This window comes from Kogia breviceps, chromosome 1, assembly GCF_026419965.1.
Source record: "Kogia breviceps isolate mKogBre1 chromosome 1, mKogBre1 haplotype 1, whole genome shotgun sequence".
NCBI lineage: Eukaryota > Metazoa > Chordata > Mammalia > Artiodactyla > Physeteridae > Kogia > Kogia breviceps.
In genome coordinates this window covers 65,063,509-65,086,203 of record NC_081310.1, presented here as the reverse complement: position 1 = coordinate 65,086,203, position 22,695 = coordinate 65,063,509, and the positions used below count along the sequence as shown (strand labels likewise).

Genomic DNA, 22,695 nt, shown 5'->3' with positions numbered 1-22,695 from the left:
CTCCTAGGATGGCCCAGGAGGTTGGAGCCCCAGTTGCCCTCCACAGGGGCTACCTCAGTAACTCATTCTTTTGTTGGCTTTCCCTCCCTCCCTGTTTCATTCCTGCTGCCTTTCACTCCCGCTTGCTGGGATCACCTCCCAAATACCTGTATGGAAGCTTTTGTCTCAAATTCTACTTTGGGGCGGGGAGGGGTTCAGGCTAAGATAGCATCATTAAAAACATATATATATATATATATATATATATATATATATATATATATAACATATATAAAATTCAAAGCGAAGGGATGCTAATTGCCAGTTTACTCAGATCTTGCAGGGCAGTTAAATAGCATGATAAAGCAAGATTAGTTTATTTTACATAAATTATCATTCTGGAACTTAGTGACTTCCTCCTTCACCTATTTCACCCTTTTCTAGCTCTCCTGATTTCTTTGTTTCCATGCATCTATCCCGCTGATCTTTCTTACCTCTAGTCCTGCATCTCTTTCCACTTCATTCTATTTGTCTCCCTCAAGCCTTTGCTCTTTTTCTGTGATTCCTCTTATTTCCTCCCATTTCCTACAGTTAGCAAACAAAGTTGAGAATCAGCCTAGCTCGTTGGACACTTGAGTCCTTTGGCCTTTTGCTCCTTGCATGGTCTCACAAACAGGGGAGGGAAATGTCGGAGATTGTGTGCTCCTCCAAACCAAGGATTCTGAAAGCTTTGCTGAGTATTGATGGGATTGGCCCTTAACAGACATCCCATGAATGTTGAAGAATTAGCCCGTGAAACATATACAGAAGAGATGGTGGAAGTTTGACTTCCCTGGTAGCCACAGAAATCACAGAGTTGGCTCTGGGAATTGGTCCTGAGTAGGGGGATCCCTTAGTCCAGGTGTCATGCCCCAATCTCTGCTCTTCAGCTGGATCGTGGAAGTTTATTCATTCTCAGGAGTGGAAAACCGGAACCTGGAGAAAAGCTGGGAGATTCAAGAAGTCTTAGCTTTCTGTTTCTTTTCCCCAGGACAGGGCAAAGCAAGCCACCTCTTCCTGGAGGTGACTTGTTTCGCCTCTCTGTAAAACCACCCTAACACATGCATTTGTTCACATTTCAAAACCACTTTATTAGCAAAATGAACAAAAGGAGAATGGCGTTTAAATTAAATAAATTACACAAATATCTCAAGAGTCCCGGTCTTCTCCAGGAACCACATCATTGCTGGTCAGTATAACTAAGAACATTCAAAAGTATTGAAATTCTGGATTATTTGACTATCTTGCTCTCCTTTCCTGCCTCAGTCATGTCCAGTGAGTGGTCTGTGTGAATTTATGTTCTTTCCAAAGTATTCTAACAGTGAAGTTCTCTTCAAGGCCTCCCTCCACCCCAGGTGTTTCCGATCTTATAACCACTGTGGTCTCTATGAGTACTTACACCCTTGGACATGGTTCAGGATCCCTCCTTGAGCCCCCAACTCCAGGCCACTGTGAGTCAGCAATCACCTTTTGGTCTGGGGCTGGCCTGGGGATTAACAATCACTTCATCAAGTCCTCAAGGGTTCTAGACACTTGGTTCACAAGGCACCTCTAACTTGGGATGTCCTGAGGCTCTGTGATCTTCCCACACCTCTTGGGCCTGAGCTGGACTTTGCAGGAGGTGGAGCAGGGGAGGGTGAGTTTTCATTGGCTACAGTTCTTGTCCTCTCAAAATCTGGCACTTCGGGTGCTGGGCACGGTAAATCCCAGATAACATTGTTTTCTGCCTTCCAAGTTTTGAGTTCCATTGGCAGCCGGATGGCATAATGAATTCACAAAGAAGCAATGCTTGTAGGCCAAGAATCTGTTGGCTCTTCACCAGCACCCCCTCCTTTAACTCTATGAAGACTTGCTAGCTGACCAGCTCACTCAATGCACAGGCACACAGTGCAGGTCAGGCTGAAGTTAGGAATTCGGACATTTTTCCAGGCTGGGCCAGGCCAACCTGTTGGGCAGGGATCATTCATTGAAGGAACTTGGGAGAATCAGTGGGGAGAGGCCAAAAGGTTTTTGGTGCACTTCCATGGAAAATTTCCCAAACACTTGCACATGGAACCTGTTTATTTTCAAATCAACAGTGGGGTTTCTCTACCTTCTTATATATAGAGAGAACTTAACCCCTCTTCTCATCTCTCCTAGAAGGAGATGGCCTCAGGTCCTGAGTTTGTTAAGGAATCCCTGTGGAGGAAGACCCAGTCTGGATCAACCCTTCTCCATGCTTGGTACCCAGTTGGGATATGCCCTTGGTGGGGTGTCCTCCCTCGCCTGGCTGAATAATTCAGGCCCCAAGCTGATAAGGAAGAGTTAAAATCATTGGCTTTTTGCCAAATAAAGAGGACAAGGCAGATTTCCCAAGTGGGGGAGGCATTTCTAAGGTCAGGGAGACTGTCGGGGCCCAGGTCCCACCAGTTTGCCCTGGATTGGTACTAGCGCGCCCTGCCCCTCCACATCTCCAGTACAAAGAGGGAAAGCTTTTGTGCAGAATAACTAGTATCTGTTGCTGGGTTGCCAGAGGATTCTGCCAGCTACCCCCCTATCCCTTTTGGGTTCCTACCTGGTCTCAAGTAGAAGGAAGCAGCCCTTGAGGGCAGGAGGAGTGATAATGTTTCAGGAGGCTGGTGTGGCTACCTTGGGGGCTTCCCCTGGGGAGGTAGCTCTGGTAGCCACTCCCCAGGCTAGAGTCTGATGTGCTAAATAGTAGTGGAGGTCCCAGCAGCCTTGAGAGGAGGAGGAAGGGGACATAGTCACCAAGACAGAGATACCTGGGTTGTGGGTGCACATGGTCCCAGGGGCACAGGGCTGCCAGAGACAGACTGGGCAGCTGGAGAGGGCAAGCCACAGAGTCCAAAGCAAGTTCATCTCTGGGTCCTGTGACAGCTCGACACCATCTGACACCAGGCCATGCTGGCGCCGGGACACTTTCGAAGCTTGCACTCTCCATCAGCACACGGCTTCCTCTCTGTTCCTGGCTCAGTCTTAAAGTCCTGCAGCCGGGGGTCCTGTCAGCTGCCACAGGCAGGGTGTGGGTGGGGCCGGTGGAGTGAGCAGGAGGTTTGCTATTTGCTGGCTGGGGCCCTGAGGGTCAACAGAAGGGTGAAAAGGTGTCTCTCCCTGCCATCGACATTGGCTTGCTCTAGAGAGGCCGGGAGGGGAATGAGAGAGGAGGAGGAGGATGGAGAGGTACTGGAGTCCTGGTGGAGGTGTTCTCCTCTACCCGCCACTCTCCATGATCCCAGGCTCATCCGTCATGGGAGTCCCAGGTGCCAGGTGCTCTGCAGGCAGCACGGGAACCGGCCAGGCCCTCACAGGGCGGTCAGGGTCTCTGCATGAAACATGCTGCCAAACATCTCCTGCAGGGCCACAGGGAGGAAGGGGGGGGGGGGGGAGACAACATCAGACCTGTTGGGTTCAGAGCGGTGGCAATCGCCAGGTGACCCTATGAACCCCTGGGTAGACAGAGGCATTTTGAGGAAGTGTGTGCACGTGTGTATGTGAACCAGGGAGAGGCAGGGTCAGCCTAAGAGGTGAACTGGTACAGAGGTGATAAGATGCTTGAAATCTAATTTTGAATCACCTCTGGTGTGCTGTGTGACTTTCACAGGTCCTGCCCTCCTTTTTCGTTCCACTTTCTTCATTAGGTAAAATGAGGGTTGAGATCAGACAAGCTCTGAAGCCCTTTCTTGCTCTGATAAGCTATTTTGGTCCTACCCAGGTTTTTGGAATGTGCTGGAGATTCCATGGGGACCCAGAAATCCATCCGCCAAATCTTTGTGGCTCCGGCTCTTTCCTAATGCCTCCCACATGCCCTTAGCACCCCCAGAGACATGTTTAGAGGACCATGGAACTCATATCCAAAAAGAATGGGAAGAGGCACAAAGTGAGATGTTACTTCTAATAGACCCAGAGCCAAATTTCTCTAAACCTAGTGATCTGGTTTCTTTTAATTCAGGGTATTGGGGTGGGGCTACTTCACACCTGCATAGCTCTTAGCTCTTAAAGCCCATCCACGTGCAGTAATATTTGTATCCCTCATGTATCCCTAGAATTCATCTGATCTTACCAAAATGTAAGTTTTCTAAGGGCAGGGGTCTTTGTTTTGTTCACTGCTGTGTGCCCACCCTGGGATAGTGTCAGGCAAGTAGTAGGCACTCCACAAATACCAGATGAATTAACAAGAGAACAAAAGCATCCCCCACTAATCTTGTTAGGTAGATGGGACAAGGTATTCCCCATATTTCCCTTATTTTACAATGATAAACACCGGGGCCTGGTGGTGTTATGTGGCTTGCCGAAGATCAAGTAGCGGGTGCGTTGGAGAGTTAAGAATAGTTATTAATTATCCAGGACTTGGTCAAGTGACTCTCCCTTCCCCCATGTTGCATTTCAGGGAGTGAGAAGAATTAAGATCTTCTATTAAAAGAAAGATGAGAAAGAAACATTGTTGGCTTCAAGGTGACTGCTCTGGCTTGGAGATGGGAGAGCCCAGCCAACACTTTGGGTCTGAGAAGGTCTCCTTCCTTTCCCTTCTGACCCCCCAGCCTTCAGCTTACCTGCTCTAAGTCCCAGCAGCTGGGACTGTCCTCCTCCGAATCATACAAAGAGAGCTCAGGGTCCACTGGAGCCTGGATGGGGGAAACAAGTGCAAAATGAGCTGCAGGGACTGAATGACAGTCTGGCACAAAAATGGCAGGCTCCGGGGTGGGGGTGGGGCACCATGTGTTCTGATGCGTAACTTGCCCTCTTGACCTTTCCCTCACCTCCCTCATTTGCCTCTCAAAATACAGCACAGCTGTGGTTTTCCTTCTCACGGCAGACAGGTGTGTACATCAGGGTGGGCTTCCTTGGTGGGCATTTCAGAGGCAGGGAAGGTTTACCTAGCTTACAAGGATGACTGGCTAGCTGCCTGACCTGCGAATCCATTTCCCTTCTGTGGGAATCTGTTTCCTCATCTGTAAAAGTAGGATAATCAAACTCACTTTGCTGGCTCTCTACCTCACCATGCTGTTGAAAAGGGTGTGTGTGTGTATAATCTATAGATATGAATATATTCTGTAATAGTTAAATATACAATATGTATAATATACATTTTTAAGAATATATAAACTGTAAATAGTGGACATTATTTGTGCAATAACAGATGATGAGGATTCTTCTGGAAACTCCCTCTCTTTGCTCTGGTGACAAGCTGCATGAGGCTAGAAAGGCCGCTGCTCTCACAGTTTCCCTCTGTGTGGTAGGCAGGCACCAGGCCCCGTGTTTCCCTGGGCAGGCTTTCAGCGCTTAGAACAGATGGCTTCACCTTCATCAGTCTCTTAAAGCAAAGAGCAAATGGTTGCTCTAGGGCCAGAAAAGCCTTTCTTATGACCCACAGAGGGCAGAAGAGGTTTGTTTCATGGATTGGGGCACAGTGTCTTGGGAGGCCAAGGGCAGAAGCTGAGATGGCAGGGAAGCCTGGGAGGTGACATCGGCTGGGGATGCCTGGGCAGGGACTCCAATGGGATGGGCTTTTTCTGCCTCCCCAGCTTTCTGGAGTGTTATTTGTAGCTCATTTGCATACCACTTACTGAGCTAGTAAATTAAATGTCAAGAAGCTGAGACAAAACTCTGATCCACACTCTTCATCCATCACCAGCCTGAAATCTCCAAGCTCTACTAAATTAAAACAGGCAGGCTTACTCCCCTCCCTTTCCCAAAGCCTCTTGTAGAAAGAGTGAAGGAATAGCAAGGGTGAGCAATGCCAGAATACCAGGCATAACCTGCTATGCTTTGGGTGTTTGTGTGATCTGGAAATTGATATTAATAAGGCTTTTGTAATATACAAAGCTCTTTCAAGTGACATAAAAGATACAATTGTCAGTTAATCTTAATACCAAAACAAAAGAAAAATCCCGTGGTAGATAATGTTACCTTAGAGTACCCATTCCACAGATGAGAAAACTGAGATTCAGAAAAGTTAATTGACAGAATTGGCGTTGGAACCCAAACCGTCCTGCTACTTCAGTGACCCAGGGCCTAGGACTCCTCAGGTGCAGGGACCTTACCCCTTGGAAGTTGCTTCCTGGGGCCACTTCCCTGGCCTTTGCCTGGGCAAACAGGACTGCATCGTGTACGCTGGGAAAGACGTGGTTGCGCTCTAGACATCCATCTTCGAAGACTCCACCATGGTTAATGTCATTGTATACCTGGGCTGGAAGGAGGGAAAGATCACCTTCAAAAGGTAACACCACCGTGGACAGGAGCTGGGGTTGGGGGAAAATGGTGAGAGGGCCTGAGGGAGATGGAGAGAGAGGCCCGTGGGTTGTGCTCTTGCTATATCCTAGGGCCTTCTCATTGGCTTTGCAGTATCATTTCTGGACAGCAGAGGGCAACATGAGCTTGAGGATGCTGAACCTTCACCCCAGGGCAGATGGAAACAGTTTGATTCAGGCAGTTGGTACTTCGTGGTGATTCGAGTGGGAAAGGCTAAAACGTTTGCCCATTCTGTCCCTTGGGGGTCCGTCCTTCCTATTGTTTACCCAGACCTTTCCTACAATGTCCAGTGTGTGGAAGAGCCCTTATTCCTACCCAATCCTGGACATGATTTCCTGAGGAGTGTCTAGTGGGGTTCGGCGGGAGCCTCTGATTCTAACTCTGGAGCACACACAGAGCAGGTCACTGCCAGTGGAGACTCCCTTCCGGAACGGAGCCTGCACAGAGGCTGGGCTGTGCTCAGGCCAGCGCCGAAGCTGGCTAGGCCTGCTGGAAGTTGCTGACCCGCCGCGGGAAATCGTGTGTGCAAGTATGCGCCCCTTCCCTTTCTCCTGTGTGTCTGTGCTGTGTGTCCGTGTCCCTGCACTCCGCACACATGCTGATGAGGTGAAAGTCCACTGCGATGTGGACATGGTTTGGGGCTGTGTATGTGGGCCCTGGAGACTGTGTGCATATAAAACTGTGTATCTGTGTCTTCCCTGGATAGTTATGGTATATCTATGCTTTGTGCTTATTCATAGACTTTTGGATTTGGAGAAGATTCCCAAATTTATCTATTCAGCCTCATTTTATGTAGGTGGCAATCGATCCCTAGACAGATGAAGTGACTTGGCCAAAGATACATGGCAAATTAGTGGTGGGCAAATTAGAATCCTACTTGTCACTTCTTAACTCCATGATCCCCCCACTTTCTAATTGAGACCCCTAGGATGTTATCTAACCCGGCGGTAGTCTCTTCTAACTTGTGCCCGAAACGCTTATGAGCAGCCAGTAGTTTAGGGGAACATTTGGCTCTTCTCATTTCTACCCCACTCACTATTCAGCATGCTACCCACCTATTCCCACCTCAGCCCCTTGCCAGCCTTCCAGTCGCCTAAACGTCCTCCTTCTCTTACCATGAATGTTCACCAAGAAGACCTTCACACCGATCCTCCCATAGGTAGAGCTCAGCTAGAGGAGTCGGGAGGGTGTTGGGTAGGGAGACAAAAGGAAAGGATTGTTCTGAGTGGGCCTGAAAACTGATTCACAAAACGCACATCAGAGGGGAAGCCAAACAAATAAGCAGCCCTGAGGGCCCTGGCAGCCAAAGATAAAAATAGCAGCAGAGCACACCACTTCTCCCTGGAGTGCTGGCTGACTGCTCCTCTGGAAAGCGGGGTGGACATGGGGCTTTGCCAATGAGGCAGCCACTTAAAGTCCCCATGACCCCTTCTTATGGGGCCAGATCTTTCCTTTCAGTAGCTTAGAGTCCTGGACTCCACCTCTTTCCTGACTTCGTGGCTTCAGGCAGAAACTGCAGGGCAGGACCGAGGCCCAGAGAGGCTTCTGCTTTGCCCAGCTTCATGCCAGGTCCAGGCTAGGGAAGCAGGTTGAGCCCAGGGCTGGGGGTGGAGGCTTCTGTGCACCTGGCTGATGATGCCATCAGCCTATGTGCTCTCTGTACCCCTCGGTTTCTCTGGGCTGCTTCTCTCTGGGCCAGCCTCTGAGGTTTACTGACTCCTTGTCATCAGAAGTGGCCGCTGAAAAGCTATCAGATGGATACATTTATTCAAGGTAGCCTGTGAGCTGTGTGTTTGGTCTAAGGATATGGGGCACTGATATTACGTCTTCTTTCCTCTGTTGGCCAGAACCGGCTGAGGCTAGAGTGTCAGGGTGTGTGTGGGAAGGAACGGCGAACCACGAACCAGGGCCAAGCTGAACTCTACTCAGAGGACCCTGGGGTGGGTTCCTGGCAGCCTGAGAGGGAACTTGGGGTGGACTCTGTTACAGAGGGATGCTAGGACAGGGTGGACCAGCGGGGCCTGGCTTTGGTATCCCTCCCCAGGCAGGCATTGCCTTGTGCTGTCTGGCCCTGCTCTGCAGAGAGCATTCTGTCCTGGTAGCATCTGGGGAAAAGGGATCTTAGGAGCTGTTAGGTTCCTTGGTGAGCTATCTTGCTCAGCTGGTTGAAATGAGGGCTCCAAGGAAAGGGAGTGTAGGAGGGCAGGGGTGACGGTTAGGGTTGGGGGGGTGGGCTGGCACTCCCTCCACCCGAGGGCCTCACCTTGGCCAGGGCTTTGATGCCCATCAAGTCCACAAAGCTGACCCCACTCATGTCGAAGATGAGGGTGTGGAAGGTGACAAAGGGTGGGACGCTGGCCAGGATGTCACTGGGCTCAGCAGTGGCTGGGGGCTCACAACTGGCAGGTGTGGAGCTGTCGGGGCTGAAGGTGATGTAGGACACGCTGGCGCCATTAGCAGGCGTCTGGTTGTTGTTGGGGTCAGTTGGGGAGCCATTCTCAAAGTCCTGCTGAAGCTCCTGCAGGGAGACAGTCTGGAGGGCGGGAGTAGCAGGACAGAGTCAGGGACCATCACACTCAGTCAGACTTTGCTGTGGCTGAAGCTGGGGCAAGGAGTGTGCAGGTGGAGGTAACTGAACCTGTTGGTGGTGAATATAAGCCCCCCAGAGCCCATAGGACCGGCATCTCCCAAAGCCCCTTCCTTAGGTGGGGTCTGCACGTTTGGTCTCTCACACTTCCAAGAGAGGCACGGAAGCCTCAGCCCACTCTGCTCTGAGAGAAGGGCCCTTTGGAAACAATTGAGCTCCTTTTGGGCGTTTATCCACGTATGCCTTCTCCGCAGAACTCCCACACCTACATCCACCTTGCTGGATCTAGGTTGGCTGGGTACCAGGAAATTCACTGCTGCTTCCCGTATGGAGTTGCTCATAAGTCCATGGGCATATCCTATCTTAGCCAGAAAATGAGGACGTGCTGTGGGAGTTCAGTGGTTACCCTAAGAGCTGACAGCTCCTCATCTAAGGAGAAGATGTCCACCAGGCAACACCCACCAGGCAGTGGCCACAGAGACTTGATGTCTTTGACTTTAAGGGGACTGGGAGGTGGGGTACCAGGTAACAAAGTCAGAGAGGGCAGGGGAGAGGGCATGGGCTGTTTTTAGCCTCAGTTCACCTTGGTTTTCATAAATAGGGACTTCCTCTGTGGCCTGGGCACCGTTCTCCCCTTCTCTTGCCTCTTGAGGTATTTTTGCTTGGCCAGCAATACTTTCTGGGGGTCCACACCTGTCTGTAGAGAGAGCAGAGAGCAGTCTTAACCTCCACCCTCTTTGGAAGTGGCCTGCTCGCAGCTCCCAGCTCCTTTTCTTGCATCTTCCAGGCACACTCTGCCCAGCCCCTCTGGCCACCAGAGGACTGAGCCTTACCTTGGCAGTGACCTTTTGCCTGAAGATTTCTGAGTTGGCAAAGTAGAGAGGTGAGCAGTAAGTGATGATCTTTATCCCTTGGATTTCCTGGGCCTGTGACAGGAAGACTCAGCTCAGTTAGCAGCAATATCTTTATTGGCTTTTTTTTTTTTAAACCCTCTTATTCGGGGTGAGGGTAGGGCAAAAGAGGGAGGTCACAAGCTTGGATTACCCACCCTATTATAGGTCTTGGGATTCACATAAATGTCAGTGTCCATGACTTGGGCCAAAGTATAACCATTTCGACTGGATAAAGAAGGAAAAGAAAAACATAAGAAAATGCTATTAGCAGATGGGCCTGGAGGGACACTGGGGCTGGGGGCTGGGCAGAGGCAGGCCAGGAGAGAGGGTCCCTTCCTCAACCTGGGGTTTTTGTGTTTGTCTTTCTGCACTGGAGACATATGCCTGATGGCCTGTGTCTGGGCTATAATTAGAGGGTTGACAGGTAGCTTCTTGACATAGCTCCCAGGCTGGGGCTCAGGGGGGAGAAAGGGTGGGGAGTAAACAGGTGACATGCTTAAGTGGCCCTAAAGTCACCACTTCCTGGTTCTGAGTTCTCAAGAAGAGAAGACAGGGTTTCCCGGATATTCAGCATCCTTCCTGCCCTGACCTGGACCCCCTGGTCTGTTTCACTTAATTTTTTTAAAAAAAATAAATAAATAAATAAATAAATTTATGGCTGCATGGGGTCTTCGTTGCTGCCGGCAGGCTTTCTTTTTATTTGCAGACAGCGGGGGCTACTCTGCATTGCGGTGCGCAGGCCTCTCATTAAGGTGGCTTCTCTTGTTGCGGAACATGGGCTCTAGGTGTGCGGGCTTCAGTAGTTGTGGCTCGAGAGCTCTAGAGCTCAGCTGTGGGATCTTCCCGGACCAGGGCTTGAACCCATGTCCACTGCATTGGCAGGCACCTTCTTTTTTTTTTTTTTTTTTTTTTTAACATCTTTATTTGGGCAGGCAGGTTCTTAACCACTGTGCCAACATGGAAGCCCACTTAATGTTTTTATAGCAAGGACATAACTGTCCTCTGACTTGTTGTTCCCTTGGGGTGGGGTTCCATTTGGTCTGGGGTCTAGTGGCACCCTTGAAAGGACACTGAGTCTCACCCACTTGCTTGACTCTTACTTTCTCTGGTCCCCCAGCCCTCCAAGACTGTAATGGCTTCCCCTGGGTTTTCAGGATATGGGAAGTCAGGCAGCCCAGCCTGTGCCGAAAGTTCTGGCTGGGCCAGGCTCTCCTTGGGCCTGACAGCCCCTCCAGTGCCAGGCCCAGGAGGTGACAGTATGCAGTGGGCTGGGCCAGGCCCCACATGGGAGCCCTTGGTAGACTGGCCCAGGGGCCCCACTGCTGTGCCTTGGGGAGAGGGGCTGTTACTTACAATTGGGTCTGGAAGATCACAACCAGGATGGAGAAGGCGACACCCACGGCCACACCATACGGCAGGCTCAGGAAGAAGGCAGAGAGGAAGCTCACCACCCAGACGCACTGTGAAGAGAGAGATGTCAAAGCAGGCCTGGGGAGAAAACTGCCCCTTTGGGGAAGTCTTCCTGGATCAGCCAAGGTCATTCTCTGCTAGCACAACCTCAGACCCACCCTTCCCTTTCCATGGCATTTTTGCACCGTTTTATTTAACTGAGCTTCGGTTACACTTGCCCATTTCCCTTAGATTGAGTGTGGCTCCCTGATCTTGTCTGCTTGTTAATAGACAACCCCAGCATACACAGGGAGTCAGGATGGCTCAGTGAAAAGAGTATGAGTCTTGGGTCAGATATGCCTGGGTTCCAAATTGCATTCTCCTACTTACTAGCTGCGTGATCCTTAGTTGACTAATCCACAAAGGGGGAATAATAATACCAGCTTCATGAAAGGATTAAAGAGTTAAGGAAGATAAGGTCCTAGCCTAGTGATGGACGCCCAGTGAGTGCTCAGTAAACCTGAGTTCCATTCCTCCCTCTGATAGTAAGCTGTGTGCTGGACACATGCTCAGCTACATTTCCTGATCTGATAGCCTGGGGCCTGGTTGTGTGTGTTGGGGGGCAGGATTGGATGCAGTTTTGACAGTTGCCTCCTGTGGGTGTTTTAGAGTCCCCCATGTTCCTCTGAAGGAAATAAATCTGCCCACACTCTTGTAGAGAATTGTGAAAATCAGATGGGAACCCAAAGCACTATGTAAATATCAGGAACTATTGTCATAGTTGGGGGGATTGTTGGGATGTGATAAAAGCAGATCTCTCGGGGTGGGAGAACTGGGACATCATTTTTCTCCCCTATCCTCATCGCTCACTCCCTGGGGGACCCCAGATGGACCACTCACTTCTCTGGTTTTAAGGATTTCCTTCTCATACTGTGTAAGTGTACCTTCTCCCCTAGGAGACAGTCCAGTCCAGAGGTTTGGAGTCTACGATTTGGGGTTCCAGTCCTGACTCTACCACTTACTACTTCTGTGGCCTTTGATGTGTTACTAAACCTCTCTGAGGCTTGGTTTCATCACCTTGAAAGGAGGTTAGTAAATCCTTTCTCACAGCTTACGGTGGGGCTTAAGTGGGGATGAGGCAGTGTCGTCAATATATATGGTAACCTCATTTCAACTGCCCAGTGGAAGATGCGCTGGGGATGTGTCTAATCAAAGCAATAATTCATGTTTGCTGATTGTTTGATGGTTACATGGTGCTTTCCCATTATGATCTCATTTAATCCTCAGAGCCAGTGTGTGACGCAGCCATGACCATCACCCGCATTACAGATGAGGAAACAGAACTCCAGAGAAGTCTGGTAACCTGCTCAAGATCCTGGTCCACTGGCTTTATGTTCTAGGTTTTTTTGTTTTTTAAAATGATTTCCTTTAGCTTTCTTTGGAACTATAAATCATAAAAATAATAATAGCTAAATTTTATTGAACACAAGATACAATTCGACAATGTGCTCCTTACTTGTATTATCTCATTTCATAAGCATCCTGAGGTGGGGGGTAGAGAGTATAAGATACCCATTTCACAGATGAGAAAGCCAAGACTCAGAGAGGTTAAGGGACTCGCCATTGGTCTTAACGCCAGTGAACAGCTGAGTTAGGATTTGAACATAAGATGTCTCACTCCAAAACCTGAGTTGTTAGCACTCGGTTATGCTAATCAGTGAGCAGCCAACCAGAGGGATTACTGACAGAAGAAATGGCAGGGCTGTGGGGTTGGAGGGGGCGGCAAGGGCACAGTGGGTACCCAGAGGCCGCCCAGTACCTACACAGTCCAGCTTGCTCTTCCTCCACAAGTAGTAGGGGTCGGCGAGTTGCTTGAGGGAGTTCTTGAGGTTGACAGCAATCAGGGCTCCTAGCACAGACTGGGGAAGCAGAACATTGTTCCTTGTCACCTGGGGTGTCCCCTTTTTCCTGCCCTTCGTGCAAACACCTGACCCTGAAATCTGGCAGGACAGAGTTGCAGTTCTAGAACATCTCTGCTGGCAGAGACCCCAAATATTTGCATTCAATCGTAGGGTTGGAGTACAGGTGCTAGAGTCATAGGGCCCCTGGCTCCATCCTTGCCCGTCCTCTTTTCCCTCATCCTCACACGGCCCGTGCCTAGAGCCCTCCTAGCCAGGCGCCCACACTGACTTGTAAACACTGACTTGGGCATGGACTCTGAGGTCAGAAGGCTGGAGTTTGTGACCAGCCCTGCACTTGTGAGCCTTGTCACCACAAGCAGATCACGTAGACCCTCTCAGCCTCAGTTTCCCTCACCTGTACAATGGGGAAACTAAAACCTGCGTTACTACTTCACAGGTTGTGACTAGAACAAAGCGTGACAATGATGGCACTTTGTAATCTGTAAAGTGCCACACAGCTCTTAGGGCCTGGTCTTACTGGAGTCTCTCGCTGGCCTCTGCTCTCATGCTGTGGTCTTACCTTGGGGAGAGGGTAGAGATAGGACCCCAGGACCAACATCGTGATCATCACCACCAGGGAGACGCACAGGCTTGACATCTATTCAGAGAAAGAGTTTGGAAACAGGGCATAGGTGTGAAATTCTCGCTCTTGTTTTGTTTCCAATAGATGCCTTTGGTGGACTGGAGGCTAAGGAGGGGAGAGGAAGGTTGGAGAAGCAGGAGGCCTGGCTTCTCCGGGGCAATTGTTCTGCTACTCCCCCATCCGTCCCACACTCCCCTGGTCCAGCGCTCACCTGGGATTTTCCTCCAGCTCCATCCACAGCCAGAGTGACAGAGAGAGCACAGCAAATGACATGGATTTTAAAGAAGGAGCCGAAGAAGTTGCTGCAGCCCAGGGCGATCATCTCCTGCAGGCACAGGATTGGAAGCTGGGACTGGGGTGCAGGGTACAGACCAAACACAGTTGTCCTTGCAAGCTGGATCTTGAACTTGAGAGTGACCCTACTGCTATAAAGCCACATACTCCCAATCAAGTAGAAGTCAGCCTCTTGGTGTTAGAGTCCCTCCTCCCCACTAGCAGGCAGCCTTCCTCACCTAAGCCCAGAGCCCCAAAACATCTCTTGCCAGGCCTCTGTGGGCCCTGGCCCGTCCTGCTCAGCCCTGCTGGGGGTGGTCGGACCTACCTGGTTGGAATCCACGTCATAGCCGTGCTTGCTGGCCAGTGTCCGGCCCACAGCCAAGTTGATGACATAGCCCACGATGGCCAGGGAGAAGGCTGTGCCAATCATATCCTTCCACTGTGAAACCACAGGCAACACGGGAGTGGGGAACCTGCCAAGGAGCCAGAAAGGAGGCAGGGCCCAAGGGTGTGAGGAGAGGGAGGGCACCACAATCTTCATCAACCCACAGGGACCGGCTGGGCCCCACTCTGTGCCAGGGCCTTTACATGAATTATCCCTTCCAGTTTGAATCCTCAGTACCACGCTGCAGGGCCGCTACCGTCACTCCCCTTGACAAAGCAAAAATCCGAGGCTTAGAGAACATAACTTGCCTGAGGTCACAGAGCTAGTAAGCGGCAGGGCCTTACTTGTTCACATCCAGATTCTGGACTCTTTACACGCACTCGTCTGCATATCCACAGCCCCCAGTGCTGTGGGCCTTTTCTCCATTGCCTGCTCCAACTCTGCAGCATAAGCACCTCCCCTCCCCTCCCAGGGCCCAGTGTGGTGCCTGGCACAGAGTAGAGGCTCAGTGAATTTTGTTAGTCCTAACGGCTTCCTTTCCACGTGGATAAAAGAGCCAATGTATTAGAGCAAGGCAAAGAACCAGAGAAGGGCTGATCAGAGCGGCTTTGCTTTAACAGCATATCCATCAAATGAGACTTGCGCGGGGAGTGTTTCATGACTCACCATCAGGAAACAGCCAGCATTGCGGGGCTCTTCTCCATGATAAGTAATAGTAATAATTCATAGCTGGTCAGTGTCACAGAGTTTATAATGTACTTTCATAGAGTTCATTTCATCTCTGACTCTGAACCTGGGGGCGGTGCAGTGGGGGTGGGGTCAGGCTTCCCAGCCACCTGGACTCACCCTCGTTGGATCTCTCCCACGATCTGCATGTGATACTTTTTGGGCATCTTGCAGCCCCCAGAGATAGCTGTTGCCACCACTACCTGCAAACCCCAAAGTGGAGAATTGGGATTGGTTCTCAGTTGGGGCCAGAGCAGGGGTCCCTCTCAAGCCTTCCCTTTTCTTTGGGGACCCCAGATCCCACTCCCCTGCCTCCCTGAGGTGGGGCAATCTAAGGATCAGGAAGAGTGGGAGCCATATACAGGGGGAAGGAGTGGATTCACCCCTGACTTCTGTCCTACTGGCTCACAGTGAGCGAGTGGGCGGGGGGCTGGGTGGGTAGAGGGGCTCCCTTGGCTCTGACTGGAGCTGGATTCCTTTTTTCACAGCCTCTCTTGCCTGGGCCCCAGCCCTCCACCCCTGGGCAAGGTCCTTACCACGATCATTTCTGTAGGGATGGGGAAGCGGATCTTGTGCATGAAGCGGGTGTTGAGCTCCTTCACCAGCACCAGGAACACGCTGCTGATGAGGGCAAAGAGCAGCGAGGCGATGTTGGTGTGGGGGAGGTTTTTGCAAATGTCAATGAAGGTCTGCGGGAGAGAGCAACATGCTCATGGCTTCCCACCCCTTCCTCCCATACCACTCCCACCCAGCATCTGAGCCGAAGGGATGTCGTCAGCTCTCACCAAAGCAGAATCCACGTCCTGCCCAGGGTCCCACTTCCACCACCCTCTCCCGAAGGGCATGTCTGGAGCTCACACTGGGATGGGAATGCAGATTCCCTTGCTCTTTCTCTAGAAAGAGTTCAAGCTAAAGGAGGAGGGATGGAGATTAGACATTAGGAAGGACTTCCCAGGCAGGGAGGGGTTGAGGCACTGGAACGGGGGACTGATGGAGAGTGTACCTCTGCTTTTCTGCAGGGTTTAACCACACAGAACCTCAGCAAGCCCTCAAGGTCACGTGTTTGATCCTCCCTCCCAAAGCAGGAACTTCTTGGAATCCTCTCTGAACTTCTTAAGACAGTGAACTTGGCTCATGTGTCTGCTCAAACTCCTCTCTATTCACAGGGGTGCGTTCCTAGACTCACAAAGACGATGGACCCTGGGCCTGTGTAGGAGGGGATGGTCAGTCCAAAGATGTACTTGAGCACGGAGATCAGGATCTGCAGACCAGCGGCTGTCATGAAGCCCCGGATGAAGGACTCAGAGAGGTAGATGGCCACGAAACCGAACTGCACGAAGCCCAGGCCCATCTGAGAGGAGAGGGGTGGTGGGGGGAGACCAAGATGGGTCAGCAGCTCCCATACCTGCCTGGCTCAAACCCAGGGCTGGAGTTCCGTGCAGCCCTGGGATAGCAGCAGCTCTAGGGAAATGGGTCCATCATGACCTTGTCTCGCCCTCTCCTGCCAGCAGACCTTTAGTCTCTCAGGGCACAGGCCTCTGACACTTCACCTTTTTGGCTCCAGTTTCCTCGTCTGTAAAATGAACCTGGTACTCACCAGTGTTTCCTCTCTCAGTAATTGACACCCTGCCCACCCAGCTGGCCAACCAAAAACTTGGGAGCCATCATCCCTCACCCCCCATCTCCATTCTATCACCAAGCCCTGTTCATTTGGTTCCTGGCAAAATGTTCCACAAGTCTACCCCCTCATCTCTTTGGCTGCCACCCTGGTCTAGGCCCTTATCACTCTTGCCTGGACCTCTGCATAGTCTCCCAACAGGTCCCCTGACTTGATTCTCATCTACCTCCCATCTGTCATCTTCTCCACAGTCTGAGTGGTCCAAACCGACTGCTAATCAGACCCAAAGCAACTGCTTAGTGGACGGACTTCAGACTTCGTTGTCTGGCCCCTGCCTACCTTTCTAGCCTCTTCTCTGGTCCATTCCGCAAAGGCCCCCTCCCTCTGGCCATACCAAACTCCTTGTCTTGCCATTCCCTGGTCAGTTCACACTCTCTTAGGCCTCAGTGCTTTAGGGGTGCTGTTTCCCCTGCCTGGACTGTCCCTTCCATGCCTTGTTCATTTGGTTACTGGCCAACTTCTACTCATCCTTTTAGACTGAACTCAAATGTCACCTCCTCTCTTTGAGGAGAGGCCTTCCCTGACTTTCTCTTTGGTGTTCCTGAAGCTATTTGTACATAGCTCCATTATGTTGCTGATCTCACTGTCTATACAGTTATCTTTTGATATGGCTACTTCCTCTACTGGGCTGTGAGCTCCTTGAGAACTGGGCCTCTTTCTTACTTATCTTTTATCCCCAGAGCCTAGCCCAGTTCCTGGCACAGTGAAACAACCAAAACACATTAACTGAATGAATCAATAAATGAAACCTCTAAGGTTGCTTCCTGCTCTTACATTCTGTGCTGCTGCGTTTGCCTTCATAAAACCTAGCAGAGTCCTTTGCATGTGGTGGAAATGCAATTTATGTAATGCGGGTGATGCTGTGGCTTGGAGCACAGAAGCTCCAAGGAGAGGGATAAGTGATGTTAGAGAAACTGTAAGACTGTGCTGGCAGAGAGCTGGGCACTGGAAAGGGTAGTGGAGAGAGGCCAGAAGTCTTTTAGACAGTCATTAGCTCAGGACAGTTTGATTAGGTGTAGATGCTGGTCTTGTGTACCTGCTGGAGACAGGTAAGGAGAGATGCTCTGAATTTTCAAGGTCATTTGTAGCCTCAAAGTGGGGAAGAGGGAGGACGTAGAGCCCTAAGTCAGCTTTAATGTCAAAACTGGGACTCTGAGGCAGGGGCAGGGTGGGCTGGTGCCTTCCTGAGGTGGGGCCCCGGCAGAGAGGGAGGCCACCCCCCTCACCTGGATGATGGCAGTCAGGCAGGCTAGCGTTGCCGACACGTGCAGCCTCTCGGCCTCCATGGCCACTGTGTCCACGTGACTCTCATTGGTGACATTGTTGAAGACCCGGAATTTCGACTCTGGGGCCAGCTGCAGACAGATGTTACCCACCAGGATGCTGATAACGGCAAATGTACCTGTGGTGCCCCACCCAGCCAGCAAAAGTCAGAGGTTTGGACCACACCCTTGGAGACCAGAAAGGGGCCCAGGAATGCTTCCCGACCCCCATGGGGATGGAGCCCCATGCCTCCAAGGCTCCTCTCCAGCATAACAGTAACCGTTCATATCTAACCATGATCTACAACTCTTCAATGTGCTTTCACCCCAACTGTTAATATTATTTTATTGGACACATGAAGAAATGGGCTTGGAAATATAAGCAGAGCCTGCACCAGAAAAAGGCCTTGTGATCAGGCCTTTTTTCTCCATCTCACTTAGCACAGGAGAACTCCGTATGTCCCTGAAGTGGTCTGCTGGGACCAATCTGGGAGTTAGGTGGTGATTTCCCACATCTATTCAGCACTTTATGGCATATCTTGTTCCACCAAGTCTTCCCCACATTCCAGGGAGGGAGACCCAACAAGTCATGCTAACTGAGCTCACTGGAGCTAAGTGGCTTCTCCAAGGTCACAGAAGACCTGGGACTGACACGCACAGCGATGGTCCCTCCAGGACCAAGCAGCACCAGCTAGAGGAGAATGCAGATGGGAAATCACCCCAACCCCCTTTGCCACCCACCACCCATCCTCGTGGTCCAGGTCACCTGCCTGCTGAGAGGGGAGAGGCCTTACCTGGCACCATCTGATGGATACCCCCCAGGAAGAAGTAGGTCAGGAGGGGGAAGAAGGAGGAGTAGAGGCCGTTGACTGCAGGAAGGTTGGCCAGCAGAGCAAATGCCATGCCTGCAGGAGACGGAGACAGTGAACGTCCAGGGGCATGGTTGGGTTACGGAGGTCACAGAGGATGGGGGGGGGAGAGAAATAGGCTTGGCTGGGGGGATCTCCTCACCTTGTGGGACTTGGATGGATCCACCACTGATGCCGCCAAGAAGGTCAGGGATGATGTAATTTTTGATCTTGTACTTGGGGAGCCAAGAGAGTACGGGGAGCAGCCTGAACACGGTGGCTTTGAACTTGGCCGAGGAACATCTGGAGGGGAAGAGGCAGGTTTCCAGTCAGCACTGCACAGCTGGGACACTCTGAGTTGGGAATAGATTATAATACCCTGTTCCTGGTCATTCATCCATTCGTTCACTCATTCATGCAAAACTCAGTGAGCACCCACGCTACGCGGCAGGACTTTCTCTTGAGAGCCATCACCATGCCCTGGGCACTAGCTGGAGGTCTTCTGTTTGCTGACCGCTCACCTGGGAAGTCTATAAGACTTGGCTTAAAGGCATGGATTTTGCGGTGGCTGAGCCTGCCGAGGTGTCAAGTCCAGCCTCCACCTCAGATGGCCTTTCTCTGGTCTGACTGAACACAGGCCCGGGCACCCTCTTCTGGGCTCCTGCAGCATTGTGTGTACCTTGTGTTGTAATTTCTTGCTTTTCATCTATCTCTCCCACTACACAGTAAACCCAACATGGAGAGAAGTCTGGCTCTCTTGTTCAGCTTTGTATACTTCGTGCATTACACTGGGGTGCTTAGTAAATATCTGTTGAAGAAATGAACGAATGAATAAGTGAAAGAATGGGCCTGAATTGAAACTCAGTCTGAGTGGGGGTGCTGCTGCCATATTTCTTGGAACTTCCCCCCAAAGGAAGGCTCCACTGTCCCTGCAGGGTGCACCTCTGCTGACCTACCATCCTTTGTGTGTGATGACTCGAGTGCTGGCGTTCTCTCCCCTGTTAATTCATCAGGAGAGGGAAGAATGGGGAAACTGTTGGTTAACGCAGGGTGGGGAGAGTTGATCCCTCCCCTGTTTGCTGAACACCTTGAGGTCCTTTCATTAGAAACTCAGGAGTGGTAAAAACAAGGGCCTTCAATCTCAAGGGTGACAGCTGGTGGATTGATGACTAGAAGGGGGTGGGGGGCATTTGCTTTTCTTCTCCCAGCTGAGGGAACTCAAATACTCAGGGCCCATCTGGTGACTCACTGGCCTTCTCTGATTAGGCCTCCTTTCCTGCCCAGCACCAATTCCTGCTCTTTGCTGTTGCTCAACAATAGTTTCCCTGACACTGGGTCCGCTGGATGTCACCCAAAACTGAAATCAACACAGACAATGCTTTGTACCCTGTAAAGTCTGGGTAGATTTTCTGTCCCAACTAACACTTCATGGAACAGCATCACCATCACCATCTGACTCCCCGGTCTCTGCGGTGGAGAGTGTCTCTCCCATCCCTGGGATGGTGGATGGGGAGTTGGACTGGTAGTAGATAGCTTAAAGTAGCTCTAAAGGCTTGTCCTAAGAGAGAATCAGGCCTGCAGGAACTCTCTCACGTTTGTTTGTGGCAGGGAAAACTGGACTCGTGAATGGAAAGCCGGCTGGGGAAGAAAAACAACCCACTCGAGGGCTTGTACATGCCCAGCTTTACTTGCAAGCCTGCCATATATTGAGCAAAGCAATCTGAAGCCTGAGAGAAGAACTGGGAACAGATGCCAGACACCCATACAGAGGTTCCAGAAGCCAGGTGGGAAGTGGACAGAGAGATTAGTTTTCTAGACATTCATTCATTCATTCATTCAACAAATATTTACTGGAGCACCTTCTGTGTGCCGGGCACTGTTCAAGGCTCTCCTGACGGCCACATGGGAATTGTTAGCTCCTTGTATCGCTTTATGGTATCCATCATCCTAATCTTTTAGGACAACAGCAGATACCCTCATCCCTCCAGTACAGTAACGACCCAAACTTAAACTCTTTGGGCACAAAGACTGGCAGAGCCAACCTGCCTGAGGGACACAGCTGTGGCTATGGTGCGTGGATGCTGGCACCCAAGGTCTTGACTGTAACTGGGCAGAGATGGAGCCTCCCAGGAAAGGTAGGGTTGGGCTGGGGCTTTTAGTGAAGACTCAACTGGGTGATTCCCCCAGTCTGAACCAGTTCCACCTGCATCTCTACTTCAGCCATTGCCAGTGACCTCAATTCAGGTAACTGAATCAGCCGTTTCCCCAGAGGAGTGAGGAAGAGCAAACCAGACCCCGGAGAAGCCTGAGGGAGGTCTGCCAGACGTCTGGGAAGGGGGAAGATAAAACTTGTAGCCTCAGGCTCCTGGAGTGTGGGTATAGATCACCTTGTGGGGCCCCCTCCTCATAGGCATGGTTTCACTACCCACCAGCACAGTTCCAGGGATCTGAGAGAGGAAAGAGCCCAGGGGCTGGTGAGATCACATCCTGGTAGGTACCCTTTAGGAGAGCCCAGGAATCTAGGGGCTGTCTTTGGGCATTGTCTGGACCGGGAGAAGGAAGGAGCATCCAGGAGGGAAAGAGGACAAAGTGCACAGGGGTGTGGGGGGGGGGAGGCTTCAGATTTTTCTTGATAAGGAAAGGACAGGAGAAGGGACAGGAGCAGTAAAGGCTCTGCAGCTCCCCACCCCCATATGGTAGCATGCCCTTCTCCAGCTCCCTTAAGATCCCAGGAGACACTTGAGTGGACTGAGAATATGACGAGACCTCATGCAGGGGGTTGGAGATGGTTTACAACGCTTCTGAGCCTGTGTATGGTCCTTGCTTCCACTCCCCATCCTCCTTGGGGGGTCTCAGTAGAGATGAGGTGTAGGATCTCAAATTCAGGGTTCAGAATCTCACCTCCCCGAGGCTTCCCCACGTCCCGTCTTAGGGACACTGGTGCCGGAGTCATGCCCTGGTACAGGGAGATTTTGGTGGGGAGTAGAAGAGAGAGGAGTCTGGGCTCTGGGCCACATTACCTGAAGGCGTTGCGAAGTTTTTCTCCCAGTGGGTACGTCCGATCCTTTTTCTCGAACTCATCATCGAAGAGGGTGAGGGAGTAGGTAGCTCTGTCTACCACGTAGCGGGGCCTGGGCTGGCTCATGCCTGGGGCATTTACAAGCTTTGGGAGAAGTAGAGTAGGAAGGACGAGGGGCGTCTCTTCCCAGCGCTGGCCTGGGCCTTCTCTCTCTAATCCTAGCTCAGCAGACTTTTATTCTGTCTTCCCCGCCCCCAGCCAGCAAGGTGCCTCCCTTCCCTCCTTCAAGTCTCTCCACCAGACTCACTTCTTTTGGTGGCCTTCCTCCCCAGACACGGATGATGCATACACTCACCCTGGCTGTTTTGCTTGGCGTCCAGCACGTGGCTGGCACTCCACACCTGTTACATCACCGTCACCCCCGCTGAACACCAGGCAAAAAGGAGGTGGGAGTGCAAGGGCAGGAGTCACAGCTGGGATTCAGCAGGTCGATCCTCTCCCCCCTCCCCCTTACCACCCTCCCCACATCGTCCCCTGGCGTCCCCACAAGCCCCTCTGCCTCCCTAGACCTCAGTTTCCCTGGCAGAAAGTCTCATACCGTTCAGCCGGTCAGCTTGGAAGAAAGAGAGAAAACAGCCTGCCTGGGGGCGGGGGATGGCTGAGGTGACCTCAAGAGGACCCTTCTTAAAGGAACCGCCTAGGACTTCACCAACAGATTTCCCCAGGGGGACAATGGTGTGTTTGGGGAAATCAAGATGGTCTGCGGCAGCTGGCTCTCCCACGGCTTCCTGTGTCTAACCTTTCCCCCACCCTTGTGTACT

The 22,695-nt window shown here is 51.4% G+C and overlaps 1 protein-coding gene across 1 annotated transcript; it reads right to left on the bottom strand.

Moving 5' to 3' along the window:
- Positions 1–1,090: 1,090 nt before the first annotated feature.
- On the bottom strand, positions 1,091–22,000 carry SLC26A9 (solute carrier family 26 member 9). The gene is made up of 20 exons (XM_059068537.2): positions 21,876–22,000; positions 19,019–19,158; positions 18,802–18,912; positions 17,972–18,147; positions 16,254–16,418; positions 15,604–15,756; positions 15,188–15,270; positions 14,282–14,429; positions 13,892–14,005; positions 13,618–13,695; positions 12,960–13,055; positions 11,101–11,207; positions 9,903–9,972; positions 9,688–9,780; positions 9,438–9,551; positions 8,531–8,800; positions 7,383–7,437; positions 6,060–6,205; positions 4,569–4,640; positions 1,091–3,368 (listed from the first exon to the last, which is right to left on the bottom strand). The coding sequence occupies exons 1-20, from the start codon at positions 21,998–22,000 to the stop codon at positions 3,321–3,323; spliced, it is 2,364 nt and encodes a 787-aa protein (XP_058924520.1). The 3' UTR covers positions 1,091–3,320.
- Positions 22,001–22,695: the final 695 nt, after the last annotated feature.